General features: G+C 35.8%; 1 protein-coding gene across 2 annotated transcripts; it reads right to left on the bottom strand.

Moving 5' to 3' along the window:
* Window positions 1-371: 371 nt before the first annotated feature.
* LOC141607119 (uncharacterized) lies at window positions 372-8808 on the bottom strand. 2 transcript variants are annotated; one of them, XM_074426481.1, is made up of 14 exons: window positions 8519-8808; window positions 7964-8346; window positions 6957-7057; window positions 6721-6843; window positions 6419-6488; window positions 6101-6187; window positions 5816-5881; window positions 5634-5726; window positions 5367-5423; window positions 5129-5257; window positions 4951-5041; window positions 3303-3391; window positions 2271-2464; window positions 372-742 (listed from the first exon to the last, which is right to left on the bottom strand). In XM_074426481.1, the coding sequence occupies exons 2-14, from the start codon at window positions 8264-8266 to the stop codon at window positions 634-636; spliced, it is 1512 nt and encodes a 503-aa protein (XP_074282582.1). In that variant the 5' UTR covers window positions 8267-8346; window positions 8519-8808; the 3' UTR covers window positions 372-633. The 2 variants fall into 2 exon arrangements, with proteins under 2 accessions (XP_074282582.1, XP_074282590.1); XM_074426489.1 differs by lacking the exon at window positions 372-742 and adding an exon at window positions 1820-1906 and having other exon boundaries at window positions 8519-8793.
* Window positions 8809-10380: the final 1572 nt, after the last annotated feature.

Raw genomic sequence — 10380 nt, 5'->3', positions numbered from 1 at the left:
AACACTCATTTGATATGGTCTAAGACGACCCAAACAAAAATTACGCCGTCTGAACATGATTCCATTCAGAGAGTGAACCTTGATTTAATGATTTGTAAGTATATACAAATAATAATACAAACTATCAATGCGGGAGAACTATGGCCCAGAAATGATCGTCTCCAGCTAACGTATTTGGTAGATGACCGCACATCCTAAAATAGGCCCATTCCAAAAGGGCGCGATCATTAACCGACCAAAATGAAACCATCGATTGGCATAGTCTTTCTTCACTAAGCCAATGTATAGAAACCAGAAAATCTGGAGCCATTAGAGACTGATACAAGCATTGCATTATTAAGAGATCCATGAGACCATGACCAAAGATTACATAACAGGCAAACGGCTACATCATTAATTCAAAATTGTAATCAAAAGTTGTGTGTGTTACAGGCTCATATCATGAGCCATAATCTGTGGGCTATAGAGATTATACAACATACTGGTCTACTTGAAGGTTATTTTGCCTTTCTAGTATTATTAAGAACTTATGTAACTCTCTATTTCCGCTACAAGTTAGCCGGCTTTATGAACTATTCAACCAGGAGATGTCTTTATTCACGTATATTTGTGACAGCACCTTCCCCTCATGATTTACTTACTTACATTGGCATTTCCAGCTGAAATCCCTTGTTCAAGCTGCTTTGCTGCTAAAATTGCTGCGTGCTGTTCTTGGTACTCTTTGCTATTTATTTCTGTTAATCTGCAAATATGAGTTGAATTCTTTACGTCAGCATTAAGAAAATATGTCTATTTTCTAATTTATTCATCTTCAGGAGTATCTTTTTTTTTGTTTTTTTTTTTTTTTGGGCAGCAGTAAAGAAAATAACCAACAAAGTTAGTCGCTCATTGCTCTCTTAGCGAGATCATGAGCAACCTTATTAAAACGACGCGGCACAAACTTAAAAGACAAACAATGAAAATAAGGAAATAAAAGACGCATGTCTTTAATGACACCATCAATGAGGTGATGCTCCATCTCCAGGCTAGTTGGAGTAGAAGTTGTAGGCAATCCGAGTTGACCTCTAAATGAAGAATCCCTTGTGAATATGCCCATTTCAACACATCCTGGAGTCCCAAAGCTTCTGCCTGCAGCCCAGATTCCGCACAAATCTTAACACCTCTGGACGCCCAGGAAACACCATCCTCCACATAAGCCACCCACCCAATAGCTGCATGTCCCACGGATTTCCACCCAGCATCCACCATGACCCGGATGGCCGTACACGTTCCCCGTCCCCCCACCATAAAGAAAGGTCTCCCTTCTCGTAAACGACATGATTCCTTAAGACTCACATCCACCTCCACACACCTTCTTTCCTCCCTCCCAGTCTCAAGAGCCCTCAAAGCCGTGTCCACCGAACACGACCATAAGCCAAGGAACATTTGAGGATGAAAAAGCTCCCCCTGGAAAGAAATCCGATTACGAACCAGCCACAGACACCATAAAGTGGCCAAGAATTTGATGATTTTAACCTCCGCGTCCTCCGTTTTCCCTAAGATAAGTTATCCAGTTAATGATCCATTCTCCAATCTCAATGTGCGCACCCCCTAAGATCCTAATTCCAAGATCGGAGCAAGCCCAGACACGGCGAGCAATTTGACAATCACGAAACAAGTGTGCACTTGTCTCCGTGATCCCCTCAGCAACTGAACACAATTTACAAGTTGGGTCCACCGCAATATTTCTCCTTACAAATTCAACCCCCATTGGTAACGAGCCGGTCAGAAACTACTTTCTGCATCCATTCTTTTATTGCAACTTATGTTACATGATTAAAGGTTTTTTTTGCTTTTTTTTTTAAAGCTGTAAAATAAGTCCCATATTTAGCCACTTTTTAGGAAATTTACGTTAAATCATCACCACCTGTTCCAAAATATCACAACAATGTATTATGAAAGGCCCCCTCTGGTTTATTTTAACATCTATGAGTAACATTTTATTGAAAAAATCGGATATTTGACCATAACTCTATGCTGAAGCCATATTAACAATTTTTCAGTTTTTGTTGTGTACCATAAACTGTACACATTTGAAAGTTGAAACCCCCGGTCACGAGGCCAGGCATCTAATTTCACTGTCAGATCATTGGTGCTTTTTTTTTTTTCCGGCTTATCAAGATTCCTGACCTTGACTGTTGCTGAATATTGTATATTGAAAACAATGCATAACAGTTGATATGACTAAGAGTTATAATGAGTGTTACCCTAAGGAACGAGGAATTTCTTACCTACTTACGGTGCGGTCCTTGGCAAATCCAAGTTCATTGTCTACACAAAGATCAAGATCGTCATTTTTCCTTGACCGTGAAGAGGTCCGTGGTGCTATCTGCTTTGCATCAGACACCGTTACAATTCTTTCAAAGAGTTCAAATGGACTGCCCTCTGCTGTACACAATAATCTGGCCTTGTTTTCATACATCACCTAGCAAACCAATTATGTTGAGCCTCAGAATTTCATAGCATCAACACGTGCTACAGTTCGGACAATATTGAGAACTGAATGCACAATATTACATTAAACATGATCTCAACTAATCACACGGTCAAGAATATTTAAAAAAGGAAGAAAAACAACTATTCGCAGTCTTTTTTTTGTTTTTTTTTTTTTTTGCAAAAAGCTATTCTATTAAATATTCGCATAGTTTCCGTGTAAATATGTAACCTATAATATTTGGTTTGAATTCTAAATGAATAATAGGGAGTAATACTAAATATATTAAGAATTGGTAAAAATTCTGATCTTTCCTGAAGCGTGAGAGTGTTAACAGGAAAATGCAAACAATTACAGATAAACATTGCAATAGGGACGTATCCTGAGGTTAAATACGAAATCACATGTACGTGTACCCTTATGGGTAGAACTTTAGTCCATTCCATGTTTCATAGTTGCCAGCCAATAGCTCAAAGTGGCCAAGCTACCTATGATTGTACGTTGTCTAGTATAACAGATACAAATAAGAGAAAATCAACCACAGGGAAACGCCAGCATAAGTCTTCCCTATTTTTCATCTAGTTTATCCTTCCTTTCCGCGGGAGAGGGGAGGGTGGGTGGGTATGTGAATAGTGGCAGCGATCCGCTCTCCGAATCAGCATTGACAAACTTTTATAAGTATTCAGTGATCAGGTGATAGTGTGACACCACTAAGGTCTCATATCATAGTCAGTAGGATAAATCAGAACTTCTTTAGTTCCCACATACACAACATGAAACTCGGGTAGATGTCTTCAAGAACTCAAGGAATGAAAGATACGAGACGCACATCAATTAATGTGACAAAACGATATGCTGCTGTCCTGTTATGAAGTCCAAAAATAGGAATACCATCCAGAGCTAGGGTATGGAATTTCTCTGCAAAAGGAAAAAGAAATATAAATCATGGATATAGATCCTTCAAACATTCCAGAGTATATACCCAGTGCCTCAATGGCTTGCTTCTATGGCGTGGTACTGTATTGGCCATACCAGCCTTATCACTGCATTAACTTATTACTGACGCATAGGGCAAGATTATGGATGCCCCATGACAAAATTTGCGTCATAAAGTTTGTCGGACATTATACTACCACCTTACTGGATAAGAAACATAGAAAGTTTAGCGAGTCATTTTGCTTTATTCCACCATATTTTAAGCCCAAGAATAGTGATTTTTTTGCCTCATAAAGTTGATTTCAGTTCCAAGTAGGAAAAAAACAAAAAGGGAGGGGGGAGGAGAACATATAAACATTACATTTACTCAGCTATTACTTTTTACGAAAAATTATCTGCGAGTTGCTACAGGAAATTTTAGTTTCATATACACTGATAACCAGTTTGGAACTAGCTGTGATAATTTGTGATGAAACCACCATGGGGTAAATACTAACAAATCTTTAGGTATGAAGCAACAAAGACTAAAGGTGACTTAACCAATGGAGGTTAAGCATGCACACGAATTATACACGCTATTAAAGAGTAGCTTTCATCCCTTCCTGTTTCCCAATTAGAGTATATATTGATCACCACAAGCAGAACTAATGTTGTTTTTACGCTCTACAACAACAACATCAGAGCCTTAATCCCAAAATGATTTGGGGTCGGCTGACATGAATCATCCTTTAAAACCGTCCATGGTGAACGCACACCTCAAAAATGCGAAAAACAGAAAAGAAAAAGTGAAAAACAAAAGGGGAGTGAAACATAATACGAAAGCCAAGTAAACTTATAGGTTTTAAAATCGAAGTCTGGATTTCTTTTATAAAAACTTAGAATTTAAATCGAGAATAAAGATTAAAATGATTTTGAAAACCGAAATAAACTTAAGGGTCCAGAATACCTTAAAAGTGAACCAAGTATTAATATATAAGAAAGTTGTTGGTAAAAAGGTGTAATAAATATGAAAGAAACAAGTAAATTTTAAAAATTAAAAAAACAAAACATTAAATATATCAAATAACTCCGCCTCTGAGTGTTTTCGGGCATTCACTGCTGGTCCCAAGCCCGGAGAAAGGAGGAGGGTTGCGGTAGGTCTGTGTCACTGGCAGCCAGCATAAAAACTTAAGTCACATTTTATGGACATGAATCGGAATTTGAACATCGTTGTTTTTACGATCTATAATACTAATATGATGTATACAAGCTACACTTGTCCAGGAAGTCTCCATCTCGAATAAAACCAAAAACCCTATTCTTTTCCTTTGGAATATGAAGAAGTAACGAATGACTAAACTATTTATGCTTGTTATAATGTGAAGTAGCAATAAGTTTGACACAATTCTCAATACAATTTAATAGAGTCTCATTACTGTTAACACCCCCCTCCCCCCAAAGCGGGCCCACACCGGACGTACACGGAAGTCTTGTTGATGATATGCTGTACTAGGGAAAGAGAAAAAAAGGCGGGGAGAACAAAAAGAGGAAATATGGCTTACTGAATAACCCAAAATAGTCTGCTGCTCCAAGTGGCCTATCACAAAGTTCTTCGAAATGGAAATATGCACATCCATTTGCACCCATTGGGACCTAGAGAATAGGCAAAAGATTTACTAAGCAACTAGCTTTCATTAAACATATGCAATAACATTAGGAGTTGAGCCAGTTGGCATATACCTGTAATTTTCTTCCCATAACCACTTCGACCTCCTGTGCACAAGCTTTATGTTCCCCGACAAGCTTCTGAAATGTAGCCTTAAGAACGCCTGATAGGTCCAATCCAATAAAATAGAATCCTTGTTCACCCTACAAGCAAAAGTAAAGGCAATAACAAACTAATTGTTACTAGGTACAAATAAGAAAGAAAAACGAAAAAAATAAAAATAAAAAAAAAAACTGGACAACCTAAACGTACCGACATCATCTTACGGTAATCCACTGACGAACCAATTTCACGAACTACACACCTTTCCTGCAATAGAAGTGCATTTGGACATTAATCACTTCACAAAGACAGGATAATAGGATTGGATGTGGCATATAAGTTGCGTCATTATGTCGCATTAAAGAATTTTGAAGTTTCTATTCACTCAACTATTTTTTCAAGTTAGTGAAAATAGAGAGACTATATTTAAGTAAAATTATCTCACAAGAACAAGAAGACCTCCAAATCCTCAATTACCTTCACTGTGGCGATGAAAGGTAAGAAAAGATCTCTCTGCAGTCCACCTTCGTACAAGTTATCTGGAGCACGATTTGAAGTTGCAACAAGGACCTGATATAAGCAGTAAAAAAAAAATCAGTCTTCCACAATCAGAGATGTTATTTATGCCGATAACAAGAGGTAAAGAGAAATATGCTTACGACACCATCATTGAACAACTGATTGAATAATCGATTCAAAATCAATGCATCCGCAACATCAGTCACCTAAACATCAAAGAAAGTAAAGGGGAAATTACAGATATTATACCATGAACATGAACAGCTTTGTTAGGCATTTTTTTGGAGACGACATCTAATAGAACGCCAAACCATACTTATGAAGAATGTGAAATATCGAAACAAATCTAACAAACCAAGAAATAACATTCTCTCTTAATACTAAGGATCTCAAAACATTTAGGCATTTTAGGGCTAGGATCATACCATAAATTCATCAAGACATAACAAGATTGATTCGTCAGATATCTCTCCTGCAACTACCTCAAGTGGGTCAGACACCCCCATGTGTCTCTGCAAAGTAATAATACTATAAGACAGAAGTTCTCCATGTTGCAAAGCACAAGTTCAGTTCATTGAAAAAGTTCAATGCACAATATAAAATGTTAACAGAAATGTTCAAATTTCCACAATTTTTCAATGCATTTATGAGCAATAGGGAAATAAAACTCAACTAGAAGCACAACGTAGACAAATAAACTGCTTTACATCTAAGCCAGTCACGGCAATCAGAGTATGAAGTACCTGCAAACTTCTATGGACATTAAGCATGAAATCATGAAAATGTATCCTTTTTTTCCTCCAGGTGCAAGGTCTGCCAAAGAAATAATACAGCATGTAATCAAACAATCACAAATTCTTGTACAAGACCACCTTTTGGGAGACTAACCCAATTACCCATATTATTAAATGAGGATTCATAAGAACTTGACCTAAACCCTTAATAAGAGCATCTTACATTTAAACAATAGACAAACGAAGAACAACAGCACATGAACCATTAACCAATAACTTGATATGACATATAACTTTAGAATGGGTCTTACAATTGATCATAAAACAAGTCCATCAGCATTGTTTTTCCAGTGCCAACTCCACCATAAAGGTATAATCCTTTGACGGGCGAATAGGATGACTGTGGCAGAAAACGGGACCATAACCATCTACTCCTGAATCACCAACTAACATGTCAATTATGGACAAACAGAAGGCAAGAACTCCAAGCTACTGAAAAGAAACAGAATACTACCCACAGCCCATAGGTAGTACTGACAAGAGTTACCTCCCAGCTTTTTCGGAAGCAGCATAGCGATCCAACCTACATTCAATAGACTTCTCAACCAGTTCATCATAAAGCCTCTGCAGCTCTCGCAAGGTGCCTAGCTGCAGTAATCATTGTCCGTAAAAATTAACCTCCAAAAGGGACAAATGCAAATACTGTAGACCCGTAGTCAAGGATTTTATGACAAGCATTTTACTCACAATATACTGTTGATATATATGGTACAATAACATTACCGTGGCGCATCATGCCTCTCTCAATAGACAGGGTAGGAGGGAAGTCAGTTGTATCATTTGTATGCAGTTGGACCTTTGATTTATTATTAAGATAGGTTGTTTCCATATGACCCATAATGAAAGTTGCGTCGAAAATTATGACAAATGCCTACTACTTCAGCGTAAAAAGAAGCTAAACCATTTCTTTAAACCGTTTCTTTATTCCATGGTAATCTGATACCAAAGAATAGTGAGTATGTGGTTCCATCATTCATACAGTATGTTCACTGAAGTTATCCCCACATCTTGACAATGCAGCATCCTAGAAGCCTTGCAATTCCATGTGACAATACTACTCGTACAATAGGACTTTGTTGTTATTAAGTAACAGAACCACCAAAAGGTCTGTATTAGATCATCATGAAGCCTCTCAATAGCACAGTTCGGCCATGTTCTTTTGTACTGAACTGAAGTAAACTGAACAAAACCGAATTGAGCAGAAATTAAGTCCAAAAGAATAGGTTCTTAGTTAGATTCAGTATGAGGATTTATTTGGAATCATTGACTTCATCACTGTATTCAACCTAGCTCACTATTAATCATATACTAGAGTCGTTAAAGGTTAAAACTTATCGAAAGTAGAAAAAGAAACAGATGTAGAAAATAAAAGAAAGAAAGAAAGAAGGATCAAATAAGCAACTCGTACTGCAGAAATTGACAATTTAATACACAAAATAGCTTGCATAATCAATTAATCAGACTAGTATATTTAAGTCCTTGACCACTGCATACCTGACATAAATCACCATCCATGAGTTCACCAGCAGCAATTCGTCTTTCATACTCCACAAGCGGTCCTCCTTTCTCGCCATTTTCCTCATTCGAAACTTGGTCAACATGGGTACACAAGGCTCTAGATGGCATTAACGAGGGGGCTGAAAAGCGGTCATTTCGTGCATTACTGATGGCCTGAAGGGTATAACTCAATTCCCTTGTTACCAAATGTCTTGTGCCCACCAAACCAATACCATAATTCTCTCCTTTACGCCGTGAATTAGATCGAAATTGACGAATAATTCGAGGCAATGCCCTCATTTTGTAATTGGTTTCTCAATTGAAACCCAACAAACTCAAAGTATTGAAACCAAATCAATGAATCAAAATAATGCAGACATCTGAAATATAAACAAATCCAATCAACACATGAGAATATGAGAGCATACAGTGATACAGCAACATAATTGGGTGCATTATTAAACATGCAATTTCAAAAATTAAACAAACATGTGAGAATAATTAATTAATGTATTTAATTACAAATAAATAAGACTATAATGACGTACCTACCTGAAATATAATTGAAAAGCAAGTAGAACCCAGATACCAAAAATGAAAAAGGAGTAATCTTTGAAGAAATGAAATGATTGAAATTATTATTGAAAGCAAGTAATCATGATTACTCAATTATTCAAGTAATGAAGCAACTAATGAATAATTAATTCAAGAAATAGCAAGTGTAGAATGTTGAAAGAAAGAAGATGAGCAGTGAAAAATCAGAAAAAGAATTTTTACAAAAAAACAGAAGAAAACAAGAGTTGAAGAGAGTGAAAAAGTAAATGGATGAGGAGTCAGGAGTTATTTTCCCAAATTTTAGGTCAAACTTTGTAGATTTACTGAGACTCTCAGACGGTGTACAGTAGGGCAGAGTATGGATCGGGTATTTGATCCAAAGTGCTAGTTCGGATCGGGTATCCATATTAAAAATCCTGAAGTTAGATATCCAATATCCAAACCAAATGTTTCGGATATCCAATGTTCGGGTATCCAAAATAATCGGATCGGATGCGGATATCCATCGGATATCCATACTTTAGAATTTACTTTAAAATTAAGTTTGAAACACGATTATATTCATAGTCTTACATGATGATTTTCTTTATTATTCTTATTCCAATGTTCTCGACATAAAATTTAAGTACCACTTAAATATTTCTCTAATATTTTAAACATTAATTAAGTTGTTGTATCAAATAAAATTTTATTTTCTCGAAATTATACTAGAAAACTATAGTTTCGGATCGGATCGGATATCCAAATGTTTTAATTCTAATATCCATATCCAAACCAATACCAAAGATTTCGGATCAGATATCCAAACCAAACTTAACTTTCGGATCAGATATCCAAACATTCGGATCAGATTCGGATCAGATATCGGATCAGTTTGGATAATCGGATTTTTTTGCTCTGCCCTAGTGTACAGTACTTTTTTTGGTATTTCGATGATCAATTCTTGACTCACTAGTCACTATTTTTTTTTTTTTTAATCTTACTCCTGCTAATTTGGAGCCAGGTGTTCATGTTTTTTTGGGGGAATCATGTTAGTGGCTAATTGATTAATTAACTATTTTTTTTTTTTGGTTTATTCTACGCGGTAACCTTGTGTTTTTTTGAATTCTAGCTGGTAACCCTTCATTTTTCAACCACCCACATGGTAACCCTGAACTTATCAAAAAAAAAAATTTCTGTGACCCCCAACTTTTATTCCGTTAAAAAACTCCGTTAGTTTGCATGTTTATTGAGACTTGGGCTTGTTTTTTAGAGTTCAAATGCTTAAATGGCCAACTAACTATGGTCTTCTCAATTCAATTAAATAAATATACCCCAAATTTTCCTAACAAATAATTATATTCTAGGTGTGGTAAGACTTAAGAGTATAATTCATAATCTTTTTATTATCATTATTATTATTATCATCATTTTTATTGTTTAACAAAGAATATTAAAGTAGTAAAAATACCGATCCACATCTTACCTTTGTTTTTTTTTTATAAAAATAATAATAATAATATATTATCAATTATAATCTTATATAATTTATAACAAAAACAAAAGTAAGATGTGTTTCAATATATTTACTACTTTAATATTCTTTGTTAAGCAATAAAAATGATGATAATAATAAGAATGATAATAAAAATGTTATGAATTATACTCTTAACACACCTATAATATAATTATTTGTTAGCAAAATTCGTGGTTTATTTATTTTAATTGAGTTGAGAAAACCATAGTTACTTGGTCATTTAAGCATTTAAAGTGTAAAAGACAAGCCCAAGTCTCGATAAACATTCAAACTAACGGAGCTTTTTAACGGAATAAAAGTTGAGGGTCATGGAGAAGCTTTTTTCATAAGTTCAGGGTTACCA

Source organism: Silene latifolia, chromosome 1 (genome assembly GCF_048544455.1).
Source record: "Silene latifolia isolate original U9 population chromosome 1, ASM4854445v1, whole genome shotgun sequence".
Taxonomy (NCBI): Eukaryota; Viridiplantae; Streptophyta; class Magnoliopsida; order Caryophyllales; family Caryophyllaceae; genus Silene; species Silene latifolia.
The sequence above is the reverse complement of the archived record's forward strand: the minus strand, read 5'-3'. Positions and strand labels throughout refer to the sequence as shown.